At 54.1% G+C, this 24,792-nt stretch overlaps 1 protein-coding gene and 1 long non-coding RNA gene across 3 annotated transcripts in view; one reads left to right on the top strand and one right to left on the bottom strand.

The window, feature by feature from the left end:
* Positions 1-19,038, top strand: part of efna3b (ephrin-A3b) — a 42,721-nt gene extending 23,683 nt beyond the window's left edge. For both annotated transcript variants that reach the window (XM_023806178.2, XM_023806177.2), the window contains exons 2-5: positions 10,608-10,897; positions 11,349-11,414; positions 13,181-13,258; positions 17,532-19,038. In XM_023806178.2, the coding sequence (XP_023661946.1) occupies positions 10,608-10,897; positions 11,349-11,414; positions 13,181-13,258; positions 17,532-17,650 (553 nt within the window). In that variant the 3' untranslated portion in view covers positions 17,651-19,038. The remainder of the gene's footprint in view (positions 1-10,607; positions 10,898-11,348; positions 11,415-13,180; positions 13,259-17,531) is intronic.
* An 888-nt stretch (positions 19,039-19,926) lies between these two features.
* LOC140592684 (uncharacterized) lies at positions 19,927-20,898 on the bottom strand. Its single transcript, XR_011993085.1, has 3 exons — positions 20,735-20,898; positions 20,546-20,663; positions 19,927-20,386 (listed from the first exon to the last, which is right to left on the bottom strand). It is a non-coding gene; the product is annotated as an uncharacterized lncRNA (long non-coding RNA).
* Positions 20,899-24,792: the final 3,894 nt, after the last annotated feature.

Below are 24,792 nucleotides of genomic sequence, written 5' to 3'. Positions count from 1 at the left end.
ATTCCTGGGGAGAGGGATGTCCATGGGCCCCACATTCCTGGGGAGAGGGATGTCCATGGGCCCCACATTCCTGGGGAGAGGGATGTCCATGGGCCCCACATTCCTGGGGAGAGGGGCGCCTGCAGGCTTCATGTTCCCAGAGAGAGGGTGTCTACTGGTCCCATGTTCCTGGTGAGAGGGGCGTCCATGGGCCCCATGTTCCTGGAGAGAGGACATCTATGGGTCCCATGTTCCCAGAAAGAGGGCGTCTATGGATCCCTATGGATCCATCTATGGACGTTGGCTGGCCCCACGTTCCCGGAGAGAGGAATGTGGGCTGGCCCCTGTCCCTGGTGAAATTGTTGTTCCCTGATTCTCAGGTGCGGTTGTTGTACCCTGACTTGTGCGTGTGGTTGTTGTACCCTGATGCCCGGGTAAGGTTGTTGTAACCTGATTCCTAAGTGAGGTTGTTGTGACCTGATTTATGGGTGTGGTTATTGTACCCTGATTTGTGGGTGTGGTTGTTACACCCTGGTTTGTGGACGCGGCTGTTGTACCCTAATTCCCATATGTGGTTGTTGTACCCTGATTCACGGGTGAAGTTGTTGCAGTCTGATTACTGGATGTGATTGTTGTACCTTGGTTCTCGGGCATGGTTCTTGTACCCTGATTCCAGGCCCCTCACTATGTCAGAAAGGCCCATGCATGCTCTGGTCCCGCTGGGTGTCACATGAGCTGCAGCAGCTTGCCATTACACAGGGTTCAGTCAGACACCTACGCACATGCGTGTCACCATATATGCACGCATGTCCATTAACCCTGTGTCCTGTGTGTGCTCCCAGATGTCTCACGTTACTCCACCCCGGCAAGGCAGAGGGGGCCACGTGCCATTAATATTTCATGTTGCGGTCGGCACGCTGCCCCAACAGACATGAGCAGCCTTGCTCTGTCGGAGCAGACGGGGCTTGCTGCAGACGGGGCTTGCTGCAGACGGGGCTTGCTGCAGACGGGGCTTGCTGCAGACGGGGCTTGCTGCAGACGGGGCTTGCTGCAGACGGGGCTTGCTGCAGACAGAGCTCAGTGAAGATGAGGCTCTGAGTTGAGGGGGCTCAGAGCAGATGGACCTTGGTGCAGACGGGGCTCTGCTCGGCACAAACAGGGTTCGACTCTATGCAGACGGGGCTCGGTGTAGATGGGGCTCGGTGTTGACGGGGCTTGGAGCAGACGGGACTCGGCATAGTGCAGACGGGGCTCGGTGCAGACGGGGCTCGGCACAGTGCAGACGGGGCTAAGTGCAGACGGGGCTTGGAGCAGACGGGGCTCGGCACAGTGCAGACGGGGCTCAGTGCAGACGGGGCTAAATGCAGACGGGGCTTGGAGCAGACAGGGCTCAGTGCAGACGGGGCTCGGCACAGTGCAGACGGGGCTAAGTGCAGATGGGGCTTGGAGCAGACGGGGCTCAGCACAGTGCAGACGGGGCTAAGTGCAGACGGGGCTTGGAGCAGACGGGGCTCGGCACAGTGCAGACGGGGCTAAGTGCAGACGGGGCTTGGAGCAGACGGGGCTCGGCACAGTGCAGACGGGGCTTGGAGCAGACGGGGCTCGGCACAGTGCAGACGGGGCTAAGTGCAGATGGGGCTTGGAGCAGACGGGGCTCGGCACAGTGCAGACGGGGCTAAGTGCAGACGGGGCTCGGCACAGTGCAGACGGGGCTAAGTGCAGACGGGGCTCGGCACAGTGCAGACGGGGCTAAGTGCAGACGGGGCTTGGAGCAGACAGGGCTCAGTGCAGACGGGGCTCGGCACAGTGCAGACGGGGCTAAGTGCAGATGGGGCTTGGAGCAGACGGGGCTCGGCACAGTGCAGACGGGGCTAAGTGCAGACGGGGCTTGGAGCAGACGGGGCTCGGCACAGTGCAGACGGGGCTAAGTGCAGACGGGGCTTGGCACAGTGCAGACGGGGCTAAGTGCAGACGGGGCTCGGCACAGTGCAGACGGGGCTAAGTGCAGACGGGGCTCGGCACAGTGCAGACGGGGCTAAGTGTAGACGGGGCTAAATGCAGACGGGGCTTGGAGCAGACAGGGCTCAGTGCAGACGGGGCTCGGCACAGTGCAGACGGGGCTAAGTGCAGAAGGGGCTTGGAGCAGACGGGGCTCGGCACAGTGCAGACGGGGCTAAGTGCAGACGGGGCTTGGAGCAGACGGGGCTCGGCACAGTGCAGACGGGGCTAAGTGCAGACGGGGCTTGGAGCAGACGGGGCTCGGCACAGTGCAGACGGGGCTAAGTGCAGACGGGGCTCGGCACAGTGCAGACGGGGCTAAGTGCAGACGGGGCTCGGCACAGTGCAGACGGGGCTAAGTGCAGACGGGGCTCGGCACAGTGCAGACGGGGCTAAGTGCAGACGGGGCTCGGCACAGTGCAGACGGGGCTAAGTGTAGACGGGGCTAAATGCAGACGGGGCTTGGAGCAGACAGGGCTCAGTGAAGACGGGGCTCGGCACAGTGCAGACGGGGCTAAGTGCAGATGGGGCTTGGAGCAGACGGGGCTCGGCAGGTGCAGACGGGGCTAAGTGCAGACGGGGCTTGGAGCAGACGGGGCTCGGCACAGTGCAGACGGGGCTAAGTGCAGACGGGGCTTGGAGCAGACGGGGCTCGGCACAGTGCAGACGGGGCTAAGTGCAGACGGGGCTCGGCACAGTGCAGACGGGGCTAAGTGCAGACGGGGCTCGGCACAGTGCAGACGGGGCTAAGTGCAGACGGGGCTTGGAGCAGACGGGGCTCGGCACAGTGCAGACGGGGCTAAGTGCAGACGGGGCTCGGCACAGTGCAGACGGGGCTAAGTGCAGACGGGGCTCGGCACAGTGCAGACGGGGCTAAGTGCAGACGGGGCTCGGCACAGTGCAGACCTTTACCGTCTCCAACAGGCACCTTCATCTTTCTCAGTAGCTTCCTTCCGTTATTGCCGGCCTGCTATCCCTCTCAGTTTCAGCTTTTCATTTTGACTTGCTCTCCCCCCACACCCCCTTGTCCTCCACCTGTCACCCGGTCCCCCCCCCCCTGCTGCCTCCGGTGATTGCCGTCACCACGCCAGGTCAATATGCCCCATCAGATGGCGCTGACAGCTGTCTGTCACCCATGCCTGTGAAGTATGTGCGAGTGAACAAGTGTGAAAGGGAACACATGCGGCAGAGGGCGTCAGAGCTGGTGTCCGTGAGCTACCGGTTTGCCGTCTCCGTGGAAACAGGGTCTCCTGCGTGGGCCACGCACCTCAGAGCCCACAACGCTGTTCAGCAGGCCTTTCGGGTAGCATTGTCACTTTGGCGGTGGTGGCAGGTCCTCCACACAGCGGCTGTGGTCTGGGATCCACCCCTGTCCCTGCCCCGACTGAGGCTTCGCCCCCCCTCCCCACCGGCAGCCCCCCTCTGCCTGTCAGCACACCCCCTTCAGCCCCCTCTCCCTCCATCAGCTGTCACCCCCACTTTCTCCCTGAGCTGTAGGGGAATGAAAATTTTATATCAGAGGGATGAGGGGGGGCTAAGAGGGACAGAGAGGAGAGAGTAAGGGAGTCTGCTCTGGGGCGGGGGGGGGCGCTTGGCTGATGGGACAGCTTATGGAAGGAGACAAGGTGGGGAGATACGGTGGCCTGAGCGGGGGCTCCGGGGAGGTGGAGGAGGAGACTAAGAGCAGAGCTGGGGGCACATGCAGGAGGGTGGGGGGTGAAGGGAATGGGGAGGCCTCTGGTTCAAATTAAAGCCGACTTTATTGGTGTGACAAGGACACGTTAGCAAGGCCCTCCGCAGCCGTAAACAACAGCCTTTGATAGCAGGAGTTGGCGTTATGGTCTGTGCCATGGCCCTGTCACTCACGCCCCCCCCCCTCCTCTTTCCCTCCGCTTACTCGCACCTTGTTTTCTTCCCTCGCTCCGCACAATTATCTTTCACCTTCGTCCCCTCGTCCCTGCCCGTGTCCCACTGCCCCTCTGTTAAATGTCTTTATCTGCTTCCCTTTAAAGAATTTCCCATTTCTCTCTTCCCCTTTATCTGGCCGGATCTGTCCCTTCATCTCTCCCTCTTTCTCTCTCTTTCACTCGCTCGTCTTCTCCCTCCTTCTGCAGTGCCTGGTCTACCGCCGCCCCCCCCCCCCCATCCCAATTGAAATTCAAAGTGGGCTTTATTGCTGTGGCACGTCCCAAACTCCTGCCAACACCTAACCATATGGGCCACGGAATGCGGAATAATGCATGTGTGTGAGGCGGCCAGATAAAGTGCATGCAGCCGATAGGGATCTGCATTAAACACAGAGCGCGCCGCGTGCTGCAGCCGGCCCCCCCGGCCCAGCCTGCCCCACCCCATCCGTCTGCTATCGCCGGTTAAGAGAGTGCGACAGCCGGGACACAATCTGACAGCGAGGCAAGTGTCTGCAGTAATTAACGCTAATTAAAACGGCTCCCTTAACGAGGTTTTTTCTTTCTCAGTATGTGTGTGTGGGGGGGGCTGTTTGGAGGCGCAAGATCGCATTGAGGGGTCTCACTCCGCTCTGACACCATTTTGTCCTCCACCTCTGGGGTGGGGGGCAGCGATTTGCTTAGGTAAACATGGGAACAACGGCTGGGTGCACACACTTGGGGGGGGGGTGTCCTTGCATGTAGCGCTGCGACTTTCACGTGGATGTTTTCGCCCGCCCCATAAACTGCCTGAGCAGGGGCTGCGAGTACACCACCCCCCCACGCCGGCCTGGACAGCTACACGCTGTTCTTATGCCGCTAATTTACAGTTACACGGGCGCCAAACGAGCCGGGCCCCGCTAAACGAGCAGTGCTGTCCCCCTCGGTCGCTAGTTATCCGGCGCTGACAGTTCAAGGCCATAGTAGCTTCCCAATTTAGTGACTTTCGGCTGAAAAGGAAGGAGACTTGAAAGAGGTGATTTTAAAGCCTCGCCGGCGCCCCCCGTAGGTGCCTAATGAAAGCGGCACGCTGCTAGCCTGGCAGACGGGCACCGAAACAAAGAGGAGCCCCTGTCAGGCGCTTTCTTGTGAAAGGCGCCTCCGCCGTGGGCTGGTCAGATTCGGAAAGTTCCGTGGCTCTGGCTTCTGCTAGGTTTCATCACCTGCATCTCCCCCACCTCCTCCTCGCTCTCGGCACCTTGTCGCTGGGTGACATGGCATTTTTTTCTGAGAAGCCCATCCAGCTGTGTTTGACTGACAGTGTAGATCAAGCTGGATTTCAGAGACGTGGACACCCTCTTGGCCCCCGAGGCCTGTAGGGGGGGGGACCTGGGCCATGCCCTGGAGCAGATGGCTATGTGTACAGAAGCTCCCCGATCACTGAGGACCGTCTCTGCTGTTGAGGTTAAGATGCCTGACAGCGCGGGGCACCCTGTACAGCTGGATACAATGAAGGGTGGGGGGGGGGGGCATTAGGACCTTGTGGAGATCCTGTTGCTTCGCGGTTTCGCCTCCTGTCCTTCAGTGGGTGCCTGGGCTCAATGTGATGCGGGATTGTCCCCCCCAACTCACCCCACCATCTGCCCCCCTTTGGTTCTGCACACCGGGCGGTCCGAGGCACAGCCTGGAGATAGACACTTACATGGCTGGGCGGGGGGTATCTCTGTTGTCCTCCATATCACTTGCAACACTGTGGTAAAAAGCTCATCTCTGCTATGTGCCAGTCGCTTTTAAAGCTGCAAATGGCCATGTTCCTCACTCATGTTCCTCGCTCACATGCCTCAAAATGCCCATGTTCCTCACTCATGTTGCTCACTATCATTCCTCAAAATGCCCATGTTCCTCGCTCACGTTCCTCAAAATTCCCATGTTCCTCACTCACATTCCTCAAAATGCCTATATTCTTCATTCACGTTCCTCACTCACATTCCACCAAAATGCCATGCTCCTCAATCATGTTTCTCACTCACCTTCCACCAAAATGCACGTTCCTCACTAAAATTCCCCAAAATGCCCATGTTCTTCATTCACGTTCCTCACAATGCCCATGATCCTCAATCATGTTCCTCATTCATGTTACTCAAAATGCCCATGTTCCTCACTCACATTCCCCACTCACATTCCTCAAAATGCCCATGTTCCTCATTCACATTCCACCAAAATCCACATGTTCCTCACTCAATTTCCTCACTCATGTTCTTCAAAACGCCCATGTTCCTCACTCACGTTCCTCACTCGCATTCCTCAAAATGTCCATGGTCCTCACTCACGTTCCTCGCTCACATTCCTCAGAATGTCCATGGTCCTCACTCACGTTCCAGGAAATGCCCTTGTTCCTCAGTCACGGTTCTCCCGGAGCACCGAGGACCCACTGAGCACCTGTACCGTGCTAATCACAGCTGGAGACCCCTAGCACCGTGCCGCTGTTAGCCGCATGACTGCGCAGTTTCCACTCTAATTCATTTTATCTGTGCAATTAAAGACTACATCACAAAATCTATAGTCAGTGACACCGCACAGATAAGCGCACACGGTGCTAGCCAGCCACTCTGGTGGGTGGGGGGGTTCTGGGCTGGCCTTGGGGGATCACAGAGGCCGTCTCTGTCCAGCTGCCATCAAAGAGGCATGCAAATGGAGTGTCCGCTGGCTTGTGTTTCGTGGTGACATTCGCAGAACCCTCACTGTCGTGGGGAGAGACAGGCTGTGGGATTACTGCTGCAACTTCCTGATTTAGCATGTTTCTTGTTTGTGAATGTCACTCAGGAACCTTACTCACGGTTCCTGTAACAGGTGTCCTGCTGCCTGTGTGTGTGTGTTTGTCTGTCTGTGTGTATGCATGTGCGAGCATGCGTGCGTGTGTGTGTGTGTGTGTGTGTGTGTACTGTACTGTAAGAGCCGGTCTAGTACTCGCAGGTCTAGTACTCTGTGATATCTGCCTTGTTGTTTTTTGTTAAGTGTATGTATGTGAGTTTATGTTGAGTCAGTGTAAAAGCCCAAGGCCTTGCGATGATTCTGAATTTAATAACCTTTCAATAATTTACCAGTGTCTCTGCTGAGAGGTCGAGAGATGGGGGAGCAGGAGGCGTAGTGGGCGTAGCAGCGAAAGAGCGAGATAGGGTGTTTAGAAGGTGTTTAGATCAGCACATGCTGTAGGAGTTAACAGCTGCTTTGTGGTTCCAGGGGTTGGTTGGGGAGTTCTTGTGCCATCGAGAGGAGAACAGGGGGTGATAGTGATTTAAATTCACCCACGAATGTGGTTTTGCTTCACAAACCTGAATCAGGCAGAAAATATGGTGCTTGGTTGTCAGGAGTGACCTTTTGTGCCTCTGAACGCGTTGGCCGCGCCGTGACGCCCGTTCGCATTGCCGAGAGACACGGAACGGCCCTTTTTCCCGGCCACTGCTTTCAAAGGTTGTTGAAACACTATCTCAGACGCTTCAAAAGCCCTGCTGCGTCGACACACTCCTGCCAGATAAGAGGCTCCCACAAGCTGCTGTTTTTCTGGGCTTATTTGCCGTTTAATTCCCTGTTTTTCAAACTCCGGTGTGAACAGACGGCTCCCCTAAATTGAGCTGGGCTGTCGTCGGGGAGCATTAATTTGCCTCCTTACTTCGATCAAGCCGCCGAATCTGCTTTGGGGCCAAAGCCTCACCCAGTGACACTGATCCGGGCCCCTTGCTGACGCAGCTGCCCGGCTTGGCTTGGCCCGATCCGCTCCGTGTTACGCCTCTCCTTTCGGCCAAAGTGCTGTGTCGTCTGAGGATGGTTCTAAAGCCGACGCATGGTGAGGGCTCCACCGCCTGGGCCTCAGCTTAGTCAGTGCGCGATCGACAGATAGCATAGCTGCTGTTTGGTGGCCCTATTAACGCAAATCTGAGTAGTAGTTTGTCTCTGGGGTTCAGCCCGTCTGACGGCCTTATTTGATATTAATCATAATATCGCATTGTCATTTGAAGTATTTTTAGCCGCTTTGTTGAAGGAGATGGGTTACTAGAGCTTTTCCTCTGCCCACCCCACCCCACCCCTTTCATCAGGACCTGCTGTCTTTACTAACTAGCTCAGCATCCTTCACTAAAAAGGAAATTGGTGATGAGACAACAAAAGAGGCAGAGGGGAGAGGGAGCCAGTGCTCCGCATCGCTTCATTTATTTTCCACTTCACTAGATCTCTTGGGAAGACTTCCACGCACTCTTTCTTTCCCTCTCTCCCGCTCTCATCCGCACTCTCCTTCTCTCTTTATTCCTCCCTCCCTTGTTGGGTTTAAAAATAGTCCTGCTCTCTTCCTCTTTTTTCATGCACTCTTTTTTTCTATCTGATCTCTCCGTTTCCCTGTATACATGTTTGCCTCTTATGCTCTGTCCCTGTCTCCCCTTTCGCTCTTTGATTAAAAAAAGAAAGCCTCTCTCTCTCTCTCTCTCTCTCTCTCTGTCATCTCTCTATCTCCACCCCCCCCACCCCCCATTTTCAGTGTGAAATTATACGTAGCATCCCCCCCACTTAAATTCCCCACGTTTTCTCCGTTTAAATCAGGCTTCATTGCTGTGACAGGAGGCCTCTAATGGCGCCAATGCGTTTAATAAAACCAACACGGTATGCAAATGCTGCCCGCGCTTCATTAATACAGCGCGCCTGGGTAATGGATAGCAGCTCGGAAGAGGCAGGTAAGTGGTGATCTAACACGCCTTCCTTTGAACGCTGAAAGGGGCCCTTTCCCAGGGCGCCGGCTCCATTTACCAGCGATCCCTCTTTCTTTCCTCTGCCATTGTAGACAGTCACACACACACACGCACTCACACACACAGTCACTTGTATATGCACTCATACACACTCAGACACATGCATTACACGGTACATCCACTCACACACACACACACACACTGTCACATGCACTCACACAGACGCACACGCAAACACTCATACACACACTCACACACTCACAGTCTCTTGGGCATGCACTCATACACACACACTGACACACACAACCACTCACAGACACACTCACAGACACACACTCACACATACATACACTCACACCCCCTCCTGTCTCTAAGCCTCTAACCCTTTTTCCTTCTCCATTTCACACGATTTGCATCTCTCTTTCCCCTGGCATTCTCCTCTGTGCGCCTTTATTCACTTTATGTATATGTATAGTTTTCTAGAAGCGCTTGACTTGTTCCCCCCAAACAGATCTGAGTAATAAAATGTTTTTTTAAATAATGTTTTTCTTTGTGGCACATTGTGAGATTGGTGATAAATAAGGGGCAGGAGTTTATCAGGACAGGCAGGGGTGTGTGTGTGTGTGCAGTGTGTGTGTGCGCAGTGTGTGTGTGTGCAGTGTGTGCGTGTGCAGTGTGTGTGTGCGCAGTGCGTGCGCAGTGTGTGCGTGCGCAGTGTGTGCGTGCGCAGTGTGTGTGCGTGCAGTGTGTGTGCGCATGTTCCTGGCCATACATATATATACGACAGGAAGCAGGGGATGGGGTTAGATGCGGAGCCCTGAGGAAGAGGGGAAATAGTTTTAGGGGAGGCACCAGAGAGGGATCAGCAGAAGTATGATGTAGCAGCGTTTTCGATCTTCATTTAATAATTGAATTATAATCTCCCCAGAGAAGTGACCCAGAAGTGAGAGAGGGGAGCACAAGCGGTAGCAGGCTAGGGAGTGAGGGTGGGAGGGAGGGTCAGGCCGAGAGAGGGAACGGGAAATGCAGGCAACACAATACTGACACCTACTGCTATCTGAGTGTCATTACAGCCGCGGGAAGGTTTGATTTATCGCACTGAAGAGTTGTTCTGTTTGCTGTAGATATGATCCCATTCTGAGCATAGAAAATAAAGTTATTGATGTTGGGAAACCTCCATCTTTCTCTGTCAGGTGAAGCTTTTTTTGGCAGGACGCTGATAAATGAGAGGGGTCAGGAGTGGCGATGCCGCATGATTTGTCTTGACAATCTCAGTCTAAGCCGGCCCCAACACCCCCCCTGCTACTACCCCCCACCCCCCCAGCCACCAGGGTGCGCCCGTCACCGCTCACTTCATCACCGAAGGGAGGCCGGGCCAACAGCCAGCCCCCGAGACCATGGCTTTGCCCAGAATGCCAGCTACCCTGCCGGGGTGTGTTTAGGGCCTGCCAACGCGGTGAGGAGCGGGGGCCCACCATGCAGACAGTGTGCAGGGCTGTCCGGCTGCCCCCCCCCATGCTGGGAGAGTCCTCCTCCTCATGATTCAGGCCCGTGGGGAAGCGGCAGAAACAGCAGCGACATCTTCCAGGTTACAGGCGTCAGAGAAGCAGACAGGCAGGTCCAGACGGGATCACAGGCCTGCAGGTGACCTTGGCTGGCAGCCGCGAGCGCCCCGCCACGTCACACAGGGTCACTTCACCTCCAACACGCCGAGCCTGGACCCGAATAAATACTTACAGCTTTTTTCCCCTCTTTACAGAGACGTCCTGTCTAGGAGTTTTAATATTTACCTGAAAATGGAGTTTTTATTGATAATTTTTTACCATTCCATAAATATGTCTGTCTGCCGTTTTCTCCCTTTTAAGCCTTCATTCCCCCATTGTTCATTTTCGAGTTTTGTTGCATGCGTGTGGCTCTGCTTTCTCGTGCAGCTCTGTGCCCCCCTGCTGTGTCGTGGGGGCTCGCGTCCCACCCTATCTCACCCCCTCCCCCCCCCCCGTCTTTCCCCCAGTCTCCGTGGAGAGGGCTACACGGTGCAGGTGAACGTCAACGACTACCTGGACATCTACTGCCCACACTACAACGATAGCCAGCGGGGCGGCATCGGCGAGCAGTACGTGCTCTACATGGTCGGTTACTTCGGCTACCGCAATTGCGACCCACAGCTGGGCTTCAAGCGCTGGGAGTGTAACCGGCCACACGCACCGCACGCGCCCATCAAGTTCTCGGAGAAGTTCCAGCGCTACAGTGCCTTCTCCCTCGGCTACGAGTTCCTCGTGGGAAAATATTACTACTACATTTGTGAGTGTCACTGCCTCCCCACATGCCCCCTACAGGCCTGTGCCAGTAGTGCAGCTTACACTGCTGCTCGCTATCGGCATCCAGACCAGCCTGGGTCTGTAGACTAGGCGTTCCCAACCAGCACCGGGCCACGGGACGCTGGGGGTTTTGCGGAGGAGTTGGTTAATTTCCAAAAATAAACAGTATATTTACATTTTTTACAACCCCTCACATTCTCATGTTATGATTGTATCTGAAAAAAAAGGATGAATCCATAATCGATCCCATAACCCTCCCCCCCCCCCCCCACTGTTTTTGTACAGCATAAATAGGTCTATTAGGAACTGCTTAGTGAGCGTCAGGCTCCCCTTTATATAAAATCTGTCTAGAGGCTGAGCGATACACCCCCCCCCCGCCCCAAGCTTGCAGTGTGTATACTGTGTGTAGCTGATGCTCTTATGTGTCATCACAGCCACCCCCACCTCCCACCAAGGGCGCAGCTGTCTCCGGCTGAGGGTCTACGTCTGCTGCGCCTCCAGTAAGTGCATCTCTCCTCCCGTCCTGCAGGGGGTGCCGTTCTCAAGCACGCCCAACTGGGGGCCGTCCCCAACACACACTCAGCATGCATTCCTGACATGTTTACGCTCAGCGGTTGGACTCTGCCACCTCCACAGTTACTTGGAAACGCCCAGAAAAGATAAGAAAAAGAATTAGCACTTTTTTAACTTCATTAGACAATTAATAATTAATTTTTAATTAATATAGAAGCAGAAATGAAACGGTCTCCTGGGAGAGGTGTCAGATGGCTCGTAGGAGTCAGCGATGAACCGCGTCCTTTGCGCTGCCTTTGTGACGCTATCGGAGTGTGTTTAGTGTCTTAATGCCGCTAATGATTAAGGCGGCGGTCGCACTTTTCCAGGTCACCTGTGCTCACCGGCAGCCATATGTCCTGCCCGACTGCCTCTCTAAGTGTAAATCTGAGCAGGTGTCGGCTGTGCTCTACTCAGAGCTCTGCCCCATCCCCCCCCCCCCACACCCCCCCGTCTGCACGTCTCTCCCTGGCCGCGTGTGACCCCCGCTCAGTCGTGGCAGGCGCTGCCCCACAATGTCAGCCTCTGTCTCTGGCTGCTCTCACCCTCTGTCGACCCCCTCTTTTCTCGGTCATTCCTCCCGCAGTTCCGCTGTGTTTTATGAGTCCAGGGAAAAAGCAATTTCCTGTCCTACCTGTAGCTGTGTGTGTGTGTGTGTGTGTGTGTGTGTGTAGGCATTGCTGTCTTTATGGAGACAGCTCAAACGCACAGCAGCCGTACTCGCTCCCCCCCCCCCCCCCCCGAGATGTGCCGTATGTGTAGGTGTTTCCGTATCATGCTTTTGCTCTCCTCTTTGCTTTCTTGAATTATGAGTTATGTGTGACTGAGCCACAGAATAATTCAGTGGATTTTTATTAATGGGAAGTCCCAGCAAAGACAAAAGTGTGTGTGAGTGTGTTTCTGTATTTATTACATTGTGGGGACCAGATTTCCCCACAATGTGATAAAAACCTGTGTCTTTTTTTACCTTGTGGTAACTTTTTTTCGGTCCCCATAAGGATAACCTCAATTTTATAAAAGTCTGCCACTGCATACAAAAAAACTAAAAATGCCAGAAGTTTTGTATTTCGTTTGGTTACTTATGGGTAGGGGGTTAAGGTTGTCATTGTTGGGATTAGGGTTATGCCCATAGAAATGAATGTAAAGTCCCCACAAATATATGGATACAAACGTGTGTGTCGTCGCTAAGCAGTGTTCGGTGGCCCCACAGATCCATATCCCCCCCCCCCCCCCCCCATGACCTGGCTGTTCGGCATTAGGCTGTTTTTTTAAGCGTGCCACGGTTTCCCCCGCAGTGCTTTTAACAGCTCAGCCAATGACTGCCCTTGTCCCTCACGTCAGTATTAATCCATTCCAGTGCCCAGCTAGTCCACAGCTCCCTGTATATTGTTTTAACCTGTCTCTGGCTGTCAGTTTAAATCTACTGTGGTATGCAGTCAGCCGGCTGCGCTGAATGGATCCCATTAACCCCCCCCGTGTGTCTGTCGGGGGGGAGGATACACTGTCCTGCCCAGCCACGCTGCTATCTGCTGTGTTTTTTTTAATGCCCCCCTCCCCCTCATTCCCCTCACCTCCCGTTCTCCATTTCAGTGTCGATTTCGATTTATCGAGGCGTTCGAGAGGCTTATCCTCACCCTGCCGGCGTGCCGTTCGCGCCGTGTCTGCGAATGGCGGGTCTCTGTGGCCAAGCTCTCAACTCTGCTCTCTTCTCCAGCTACTGACGTGGACAACAACATCCACCCAACGCAGGCAGACTACACGCTCAGGCCCAACATCAAAATACATGACATTGGTGAGTGTCCTCTTTTCCACCTCTATTCTTTTTGTTCCGTTTTCCTGCTGCCCTCCTGCCTCTCTGTGCCAGTGACGGTCAGACTGGTTACTGCCAGCTGCTTTATATTATATTACCCGAGGTGCTGAAGACGGCTCTGTGAGATCCGCTCGCTGGTCACGCTCCCTCTGCCCGCTTCCTCCAATCGTATAATATTGTTTACGCTGTTGTAAATTGAAGGTCCCTTTGTGTCCGACTGTGAGGTTAAATGGCACTTTCTCATTATCAGTTCATTTATCAGGATCTTGTGTCCAGCTGACAGAGATGTAATACAGGTGACCACGAGGTTCTGCACTGTCCCCTGGCTCACCTGTCCCTCCACTGTCCCCTGGCTCACCTGTCCCTCCACTGTCCCCTGGCTCACCTGTCCCTCCACTGTCCCCTGGCTCACCTGTCCCTCCACTGTCCCCTGTCTCACCTGTCCCTCCACTGTCCCCTGGCTCACCTGTCCCTCCACTGTCCCCTGGCTCACCTGTCCCTCCACTGTCCCCTGGCTCACCTGTCCCTCCACTGTCCTCCGGCTCACCTGTCCCTCCACTGTCCCCTGGCTCACCTGTCCCTCCACTGTCCTCCGGCTCACCTGTCCCTCCACTGTCCCCTGGCTCACCTGTCCCTCCACTGTCCCCTGGCTCACCTGTCCCTCCACTGTCCCCTGGCTCACCTGTCCCTCCACTGTCCTCTGGCTCACCTGTCCCTCCACTGTCCCCTGGCTCACCTGTCCCTCCACTGTCCCCTGGCTCACCTGTCCCTCCACTGTCCCCCGGCTCACCTGTCCCTCCACTGTCCTCCGGGCTCACCTGTCCCTCCACTGTCCCCTGGCTCACCTGTCCCTCCACTGTCCCCTGGCTCACCTGTCCCTCCACTGTCCCCTGGCTCACCTGTCCCTCCTCTGTCCCCTGGCTCACCTGTCCCTCCACTGTCCCCTGGCTCACCTGTCCCTCCACTGTCCTCCGGCTCACCTGTCCCTCCACTGTCCTCCAGCTCACCTGTCCCTCCACTGTCCTCCAGCTCACCTGTCCCTCCACTGTCCCCTGGCTCACCTGTCCCTCCACTGTCCCCTGGCTCACCTGTCCCTCCACTGTCCTCCGGCTCACCTGTCCCTCCACTGTCCCCTGGCTCACCTGTCCCTCCACTGTCCCCCGGCTCACCTGTCCCTCCACTGTCCTCCGGGCTCACCTGTCCCTCCACTGTCCCCTGGCTCACCTGTCCCTCCACTGTCCCCAGGCTCACCTGTCCCTCCACTGTCCCCTGGCTCCCCCTGTCTTTTCCTATCTTTCCCCCTGTCTCCCTGTCACTCCTCCTGCCTCTCCCTCTGTCACTCCTCCTGCCTCTCCCTCTGTCACTCCTCCTGCCTCCCCCCTCTTCTTCTCCTGTCTCACCCCCAGTCTCTCCGCCTACATCCTTTGTCTTCTTTTCTCTCCCCCAAACTGCTCTGCTGCCCTGGCTGCCCAAGCCCATTAACTGCTCTGGCCAGTGGTGGCACCTTACATTAGCTAGGACATTGCTAATGAGCAGTATTTTTATAATCATTCTTTAACATGCTGCCCCCCCCCCCTCCCCCGTAATACGGGTTCAGCAAAGCGTGACCCAGCAGAGAGCCCTTCCCCCCGCCCTCGCGGCCTCAATGTCTCTGCCCACACCTTTTCAGCACTTTGCCAAGTGGAGTTGGTGTCCTTGCCAAGTGTCCTGCTCTGCTTCCTGCTCCTCACTGGCTCCTTTCCTAGGCTTTCTCTGTGTTTTCACCATATTGGAAAAAGGGGGCGTGGTGTGTATTAACGTCCGAGCCGCAAATAAACCACGTGTAAACCCTCCCCTGGAGCAAGCGGTGCTGCCGTGGTGATAGGACGAGGCCTATGTTGACTGGGAGTGCTGGCAAGCAGGAGCTCGGCCGAGAGGGAGCATGGGTGAGCGGAAATGTGGGCGAGCGGGAGTGCGGGTGAGCGGGAATGTGGGCGAGCGGGAGCGCGGGCGAGTGGGAGCATGGGCGAGCGGGAATGTGGGAGCGTGGGCGAGTGGGAATGTGGGCGAGTGGGAGGATGGGCAAGCGGCAATGTGGGCGGTTGGGAGGATGGGCAACCGGGAATGTGGGCGAGTGGGAGGATGGGCAAGCGGGAATGTGGGCGAGCGGGAGTGCAGGCGAGTGGGACTATGGGCGAGTGAGAATGTGGGCGAGTGGGAGGATGGGCGAGTGGGAGGATGGGCGAGTGGGAGGATGGGCGAGCGGGAATGCGGGTGAGCGGGAATGCGGGCGAGCGGGAGCATGGGCGAGCGGGAATGTGGGCGAGTGGGAGGATGGGCGAGCGGGAATGTGGGTGAGTGGGAGCGTGGGCGAGCGGGAGCGTGGGCGAGCGGGAATGTGGGCGAGCGTGGGCGAGCGGGAATGTGGGCGAGCGGGAGCGCGGGGCCAGTGGCATTGCGGGTGAGCGGGACCGTGGATGAGCGGGAACACGGAGAGAGCGCGGGAATGTGGGTGAGCGGGACCGCAGGAGGAGCCGTTATGCAGCCTTAGTGGCCAATACATCAGAAACCCATCGCCGGTTCTGCTGCCACACTTTTCCAGTTTATTGCTGTTTTTCGTACTCAGGCTTAATAATGCAGGACCTGCAGCTCCAGTCTGCACTTACAAATGTGACCCCCACCCCCTGCATAATATGCACCTGTGGGTTTCCATTCCCCAAAATGATGGGCCCTGTTAGCAGCGGACACTACATGGCACAGCTCCCCGGATTATTCCCCTGGGAGCCCCAGCCGTCACGCGTTTCTCGCTTACTGGGCACCCCGGCGTTTGGCTGCGTGTGTGAATGCGGGGCTGTAATCGCCTGCTTGTCCTGCCGCTGACACCGAGAGCTGGAGCCGCGTGCGGGTTAAGCGGCTGCTCGCTCATGGGGGAGCGCCCCTCCATCACGGTGCCGGGAACAGAGCGAGTGACTGGGCACGTCTGACAGATGTCAGAAGCTGACCCAGACTTTGGGGGGGGGGCGACGGAAGAGGCTTGAGTAACGCTGTGGGGGCGAGGTCGCCCCCGATAGGCAGGGGAGCACATCCTGCTGACAGAGCAGGCCTTGAGCTGTTAACTGCCCTGTAGGATGCCTGCCCTCCTGCCTGACGGCTCCGTCCAGCTAATCAGCCGCTTTTCACTGGGACAGTGTGCTGCGGGGCGACTGGAAGGATGAACATGTGGGGGGGCTTTCCCACCCCTGCTGTGCGTCTCTCCATGGTGAGCCCTGTACCAGGCGAGATAAAGAGGCGCGGATAAGACTCCCTGAAGAGGGAGGCTCGGCGGTCTGGACGCAAACCAGGCTTCTGTGCTGGAATACTTAGAGTCCTGACAGCATGTGTTTGTAGGGTAGCTCACATCACATGGTACAGGTCAGGTGGTCTTCAATAAAATAAACAGGAGCAGGCCAGAGGCTATGAACAGTAACCAGCAGGTGGCGCTGTACATCAGCCAGTGGAAATTCCCCCCAGGCCATGACCCCAGTGTCATGACCCCTGAACACCTGGTAGAGGCATGTGGGGATGGGTGAATGGCGTGTTTCGTCTGCCAGCGCACACACACCCCCTCCCCCCCCCCCGATTACACGCAGAGCGTGTCACTCAGGAATGTGTTTGTCTGTCTGCCTCGCACTGAAACTTGTTTGGCTGGATTTTTACGTTTTTGGTAGGCAGAGCTGTTCCCCCCCCCCCCCCCATCGCTGGCACTCTGCAACATCTCCCTCGAAGTGTTTAAGGATTAACCCCATGATCCCTATGGCTGCAGACCAGACACCCCCCGCACCCCCAGTGCTCCTCTCAGGCCCCTGCAGACTGCAGCGGAATGGGAATTCACGTTGGCATGAGAGATGCATCCTCTGCGCTGAATGAGCCCATACGCTCCGTCTGTAGGGGGGCGGGGGGGGGGCGGGGGCTTAATGCCCCGAGATAACCACTTAATTATTCTCTGCTGAAGCTCCCCACCTCAGTGCATGCCACGTCCGTTCAGCTGGTGTCCCCCCCCCCCTGCATGTCCGTCTTGCACATGTCCCCTTGAATGCCCCCCCGCTCGTCCGTCCCCCACACATCCACCCCAAAGCGCATCCCTTTCCACACCACCCCCCCCCCATGTGTCCGCTCCCTGCATGTCTCCCCCCCCCCCCCCAGCGCATCCCCTTCCATGTGTCCCCCACACCCTCTGCTGCCCCCCTGCAGGGCCACTGTCCTTGTCTCCCTGACTCTCCTGCCTTCTCTCCCGCAGACGAGTTCAGCCCTGAGGTCCCCAAGCTGGAGAAGAGCATCAGCGGGAGCAGCCCCTCGCGCGACCGCCTGCTGCTCACCGTGGCGTCGCTCTTCCTCGCCATCCTTTTCGTCTCCTAGCGCGCCTGCCTCCCCTGTGGCAGCCAGCCGGCGGGCGGGGCGCGGGCAAGAGTGCGGAGGCCGAGATTTGGGAGGGGGCACGGTTGGAAAGGGGACCCACGGACGCACCCGGGAAGGTGACCCGACTCGACGCAACGAGCCTCGGACGGAGATGGATGTGGCGTGAAGCAGCCCGGACACATGATGACTTGCCTGTAGATGGGCTGAGTGTGAGTGTGCGTGTGCGTGTGCGTGTGCGTGTGCGTGTGGTACCGCTACGTGTGACTCGCAACATGCATGTGTAGATGTCCGTGTGTCCCGGCACAAGGGCCGTCGCTGCCTTCTGACAGCGGTGCCGCCGCTGTGAGGCTCCAAGCCCAGACTGCCTGTCAGATCAGTTAAAGGACGTGACTGAGGACACATGGACCTATGGGCCAGACGGAGCTCACTGGATACACACCGTGACGGTGGCCTGCTTCACTGGCGGTGCGCCTCTCCTGTACCGAAGACACCTGCACCGCTGTGAATGGCTGCAGCTTCCTGTTGCTTAGTGCGGTGCGCCGTAGCGAACCGAGACGACACACAACGGCCAGTGGCGGTCAGCCGTGCCTCTTAAAGGAGAGCGTTCCCTGTCCGTCGCGTACTGTAGTCCTTATGTAGCCATGATGTTCGTTCGGGAACAGCCCGGATCGTGTTCCTCTCCCCGTTTTATATTGTTCTAGATGCCTTCAAGGTGGATTCAAGGTTTTTTTTCCCCCACTATTATTATTTTTTGCCTAGCTTTGTCACGCAGGAAACTGCATAAACACTTTAGATCAACGCAATTTGAAATCTCTTACCGTGAGATGGGGTTCCCGCTCTCACTTTTCCTGATTTGATGGTCTGCACACTTCAGCAATACTGGTTTTAAATAACTGAATTGATCAGCATTCATCATTCTGCCCAAACTGTTTTTTTCCCCCCCCCCATAACTGTACATAGAAGCAGCAGGTGAACCCAAACCCCTATCTGTAGGACTGAAGTAGCCTTCTGTAGAGTGGCCATGCCAAGCCGTTCACGACAGGATCTGGGGGACCCTCCCGCAGCAAACTTGAAGACTGTGACAAGATGTATTTAAATATACATATAACTCTGTATATATATATATTTATATACATTTTGGGTTGTAGTTTAAGGCCTTTTCTTCCTTCTTCTTTGGACAGCGTGGCATGTGGCCTGATTTTCTTTTATGCCAGACACCCGTCTGTCTACTGGTTTCCTTTGTCGTAACCTAAGCAGAAGCGTGTAGTATCTGTGTAGCATCCAGTGACACACAGCGCAAGGACGACCCACAAGCAAGGCATAACATCATCTCAAACTGGAGAATAGTGGATAAACACATCTATCCACTATATATATATATATATATATATATATATATATATATATATATATATATATATATATATATATATATATATATATATATATATATATATATATATATATATATATATATATATATATATATATATATTCACATATATACATAGTGAAATAAAACATTGTTATAAGTGCTTTGGTTTGAGGACGTGAGACGCGTGCATGGAAGCTGGAGAGAGAGTGTAAGAATGTGTACAATGACCATGCCCCCCCCATTCTGCTGTTAGCACCTTATAGATCCTGGTGATAGTAAGTGTGTGATAGTATTAGTCTGCAATCAGCATTCTTTTAAATGCAAGTTAACAGGACATTAACAGTAGAGTATGACTGATGGCTGACGCAGCACTAGTGTATGTCCTCAAGCTAGTGTGAGCAGGATCACCGTGGTGAAACATCTCATCCTGTCATGGAAGCTGAAGAAGGAAAACGCCCGCTCTTGTCAGGAGATCCAAGCTCCTGAATGACAGGCATCTCACAAACTTGAAAATGAATGTTTTTTCCCCTCTGTTTCGTTTTTGTGTTGTTTTACAGCTCTGTGTTTTTTGGGCTGGTGTTGGGCATGAACGGGGGACTGGGTGGTATCTGATAAAAGCTGTTGAAGAGTTTATGGGGAAGACGCAAAACACAAGAACAAAATCACTCTTCAAATGTTGCACTTAAAAACTTAGACACGAGAGTATGAGGGAGAGCGTAAGTCTGTTTCAGTGTTACGTGTGTGTTCCTGTGTCTCTAGCCTACGGGTGCGAGTGTGGTTGTGTGTGTATATGTATGTGTGTGTGTGCGCGCGCGCGCGTGCGTGTGTGTGTGCGTGTCCTGACATCCGCGTGCCCGTGCGTGGCTGCCTGTTACCGCGTGAGTGTCAGGAAAGGTCTGTCTGTGCATGTGTGAGCGGACGAGCACCTAATGGGCAAAACAACAAAAGCATTTATTAGTGTTGGAAACAACGAATAACAATCATGTTTACCTTTGAGTGGAATGAATAAAAAGGAACTTGAAATATAAACAAGCTGTAAAATGGAAAAATGATAACAAAGGTTATAATAATGATTATAATAATGATGATAACAAAATAATAAGCTTAAGAGTCATACTTTTAACTAAGGTGTTGTGTTTTTATTGAATAACGCTTTGAGAACACCTCTCCATTGATTTCGCTACATTCCCTACGGTTCCTCTTTTCCTGGAGCCCCCTTCCTCTCCATTCTGCATCCGGTCTTTCTGAGTCTCCTGCTCCGTCTCCTTTACACGCTTTGCTCCCGTTACAGGCTCCTTTTCCCCACAAGCATCGCCGTTCTCGCCTCGTTCCCTCTGCTAAACACGCCGAGTCTCATGCCGCTGCACGGCAGCCCGGCGTCCCCGGAGTCGCCGGGAAGACCCACATTAAAAGAAAAAATGGCAAAGCCGTAAAAATAGTGTACCGAATAACAGCAGTGTGAGGAGCGTGATAGACACCCTCCGCCCTCTCTCTCCCAAAAGCCTGCGAGCAGTTCCCACCTGCTTGTTTTCTGCTCTCTGTCTTTGTCAGCCTCAATCTTCCTGCCTCTCTATCTGCCCCCGTATTTTCCCTTTCGCACCTTCATGTTTTCTCTTGTCTCCGGCCAGCTCTGCCAAACTGAGCAGGGAGGCAATATAAACTCGGGCAGATGTGGAAGGAGTTTGTCAGGTTGTTTTTGCAGAGTTCACCTAAGCTGGGAGCATCTGAATGTGTCTGTCCCCGCTTGCCTTCACATCAGAGCCGAGTCCTCAGCACCGCGCCGTCCAGTCCCTGCCAGTGCGAGAAGGATCTCTGCTACTAAGCGCCACTGCCATGGCAGTAAGACACCCTTTGGGGAAAATGTAGCTGCCCACCGTCCGACTCTAACTGAAATAACGGCAGGACAGCACCAACATCTCATACTCATACTCGCACCGGTAATAGTTAAGGCGTGCAGCTGGAATAGGAGACGATTTCCCGTTAATCACTTAATCAATCGCGTATTTATCATTGCCTGTGTCATTGAGGCTGAGCAAGCCGCCAGCGATCGGCGGGGCCGGGGATCTCCCCGGGCGGAGGCGCTACGCTCAGACGCTGTCATGACTAATATTAATCAGAAGCACTTGCAGTAGTATATTGCAATTTAACTGTTTAAATTGTATTCTGACACTTGGTGGTTGTGCAACGTTGTCTTTCTGTAAGCATCTCGAAGTTGCTGGTCCTACTCTGGCCAGAAAAAATTTAACTCACAAAGATGAAAAATCCGCTGAAACGGCTGAATGAAATGAACCGAGGTCATTTTAAACTAAAACCAACTGAAATTTACCTTAAAAACGATATAACATGTGAGTATTAACATAAGAGTAGCCTATGAGCGTCCATAGGTCCGATAGCCCTGATGCCGATCTCCCTTGAAAAGTCAAGCCCCAGGTGAACTTGACTTAGCCCCTGATCTTTTTAATAGCTAGAAACTTCCCTGGTGTACTTCATATCTTATTGGTGTTTCATTTTAATATTTTGAACAAAGAGGCTTAGGTAACCTGAGCCACTTGTTGATATATATCTGTCTTTTGACGTAATTAAAGTGGAGAGTGGTGTTTCAGATAACGTGTTTTTTCCTTCGATTTAATAAGCTGTCTTTATTATTAATTTGGTGATCATTAATTATTATTAAATCAGAATACTTTCCCTTAAACAAATTGAACACACTGTGAGATGCCAACCACCAGATGGCGTAGTTCAGTCACTTTCAGCTAAACTGACCCAGCAAATTCGCGGTAGCTGCACAACCGATAATTTTACCTAAAGCGAGTTATAATTTTTACCTACTTATACAGAATATTTCACCGAAGACGTTCAGGTGAAGTACGTTGCTCAAGGGAACCACTGCAGAAAGTCTCCTTGTAATAATGATGTGGAATCATATTAAGTAGGCCAAATGGATTTAAGTAAATGAAATGCAGGGCTTTGAGAATACTGCAGAAAGAGACACTTTTTAAAACACGTTCATCGTTGGTATAATATTTGTCTTTTTCTACAGCTTCCAGAGAACTCAGTTAACAGCAATTCCTTTTCTTATCTTTGATTTCGCATCACAATTCTCCATGTGCCCCCCTCCTTTGGAATCACATTTTTCTCATAAATGCTAACCAGCAAATGGCCTGCAATGCGTACTTTGGAATCCAGGCCAAGAAAACGTTCCTCCCGGAAAACTTTGCCACATCCACAATGAAGTGCAGTTATCGCGGTGCAAATAATCGGGCAATGAGGCGTATTCACGGTGCCTTTTTTGGTCATTATTTCTGGGTGATGATATCACGCCTTTCCTGACTCCCCTGCACTAATCCACCAGTCTGTCACTCTGACACACCAGCTACATCTGTTTCTCCGCTCGTTCATCCTCCGCTCATTCATTTGAATGTTTTCTTCCGACCTCCATCTTTTCCACCTCGCCGCTCAGCCCCCATCTTTGCTTTACCCTCATGCCCCCACCCCTCCCCTGCATTCCCCTCCCCCACCAGTCGCTATGCAAGCCTGTAATCCTCTATTTCTGTGGCTGCATCTGTACGGCCCTCAGCAGATGGAGGTTATATTTAAACCTGCGTTGAAATAGGCAGGTGGGGACGTGCAAGTCCCCAACCGCCAAGCCTGTGGGCCCACTGCAGCATGCTGGGCCCGACATGCGTCCTCACACGCGCATGCCGACTACACGTCTGCTGCTGCGCTTTTGCTGCGGTCTCTTCGGGCCATCTGACTGGGAGCCAGGGAAGGTTTTAGACTTGTTTAGCTAATTGACCAGTTGAAGCAGTCAAGCCTCTGGGGATTAGATGCCCCCACATGGAAGACCTGCGTCTAATCTGTCTGCAGGGAGCCCGCTGAGTGTCTCCTGTGTCCACCATTAAAATATGGCGACTGTTTGAAGGCACAGCTGTGATCCCTACAGCCAGTCAGATACCAGAGAGCCCAGGGAGCCCCACCATGAAATTATGACAGCACTGGGGGGGGGGGCGCAGCGTGCGCTGGCACTCTTTGAGGCCTACCTGAGCATCCCATCCGTCGCTTCTGCTTCTGCTTTTGGCTATAACAACGACACCCCAGGTGCCAGGCCCACGGTTTGCGGAGGGGGGGGGGAGCTGCCTGTCGCTGATAAGCCTCCATATCTCTGCTCAGCCCGCCATATTTAAACCCCCCCCCCATCAATCGCAGGTTTGTTTGTTACGGTATAAGCCTCTCAGTCAAATAAAATCATGTTCCCCAGTATGACAGGAACCTCATTTATCCTTTTGGTTCAGCACAGCTGCTTCTGTGAGCGTCGATCTGAACACCAAGCGATGCTGCTCGCGCCCTGCGGTGAGTCGCCCATCCGCACAGAACGCATTCGACCACATGACCTCGACTGGCCCTGTCGCATTTCTCTGTATCGCAGATTTTTCCCCACGATCATTTCATTGGCATCGCACATTTCCTCACAGATGCTAAAAGCGCACAGCTATTGAAGCAGCAGAGGTTTGTAATTCTGGAATTCGACCGAGAGTCGCACATGTGTGCCTTCATCTGTGACTTCTTCTCCTGTCAGGCTGTGTCATAAGGTGAGTTTGCTCAGCAACCTTTACAGACCCTCGTCATTTGACGAAATCTGCATGTTTCAGACCCCGAGATGCGTCTTTGTGGCTCGACTGGAGAAGCAGGCCAGAGGAGATTCTTGTCTCAGCTCTCTCTCTCTCTCTCTCCCCTCTCTCTCTCATCCGCTGTACTCCGCATGATTTATATACATGGCATCCCACAGTGTCCTAAAAACACTGGATCGCTGTGAGTCGAGACCCTAAAAACGCCTCCTTGTTTCAAAGTGGAGATTAATCTGGGAAGGCGATGCGGGGCAGGCAGGGGATTGGGGATCTGTGTTTGGAGCAGTCAGTCGGGGGTGGGGGGGGCAGCCGCGGGGTCGGGCCGTAATCCGCCACGCAGCATCTGGATGTGTCTGCACGGTGGCCCCTCCTTGCCTGACACACGCGCTGCAAATTTTACTGGCCACCTTTTAAATCCACCCTTCCAGAGCAGCTGGACCTTTCTGTTAGTTTTAATGGAGCAGATATAGGGCTGTACATCTCACACTGGGGGGGGGGTTGACATGTATAATCAGCGAAAACACTGGCCCCTCCCTCTTATGGACGTTAAGCTGAGTGTTACTGGCCTCTTGTATGCCCGCAACGCTTATAAAACATTTTAGTGACTGCTTAAACAGCAAACAGCTTCTGCTTCACAATCCATTTATACGCATATTCTTACTTGGGGATGATTTTTCACACTTTTTGGAATGAGTAACCGTCTTCTGTCTGTGCCATAGAGGGAGACTTGGAGGAACAAATGATCCATCAAGAATTGGAGGTAACACACTATTGGGGGTCAAACCAAATCCAGTGGGCTTTATTGTCATAATGTTCATACACAGGTACACAGTGGCATGAAGTATTAACTATAATAATCAATGATCCTGAATTCTTTTCACCTACCTACCCCATCTTGCTCCCCATAGCACACAGACACATATAGAGGTGAGAGTGAGCTTAGCAGCAGCAGCCATGGAGCTGGGGGTTAAGGGCCTTGCTCCAGGGCCCACAGGCATAACTATTCTGTCAAGGCTGGGGCTTGAACTGGTGGCCTTCTGATCACAGGTACAGAGGTTTAGCCCACTGCCCACTCAGTGTAATGTTCTCCCAATATCACAGCATGACATACAAACAGCAAGTGACAAGGGGGGGGGGGGTCT

The sequence above is a fragment of the Paramormyrops kingsleyae genome, chromosome 9, assembly GCF_048594095.1.
Source record: "Paramormyrops kingsleyae isolate MSU_618 chromosome 9, PKINGS_0.4, whole genome shotgun sequence".
NCBI lineage: Eukaryota > Metazoa > Chordata > Actinopteri > Osteoglossiformes > Mormyridae > Paramormyrops > Paramormyrops kingsleyae.
This window is presented reverse-complemented; position numbering and strand designations above follow the sequence as displayed.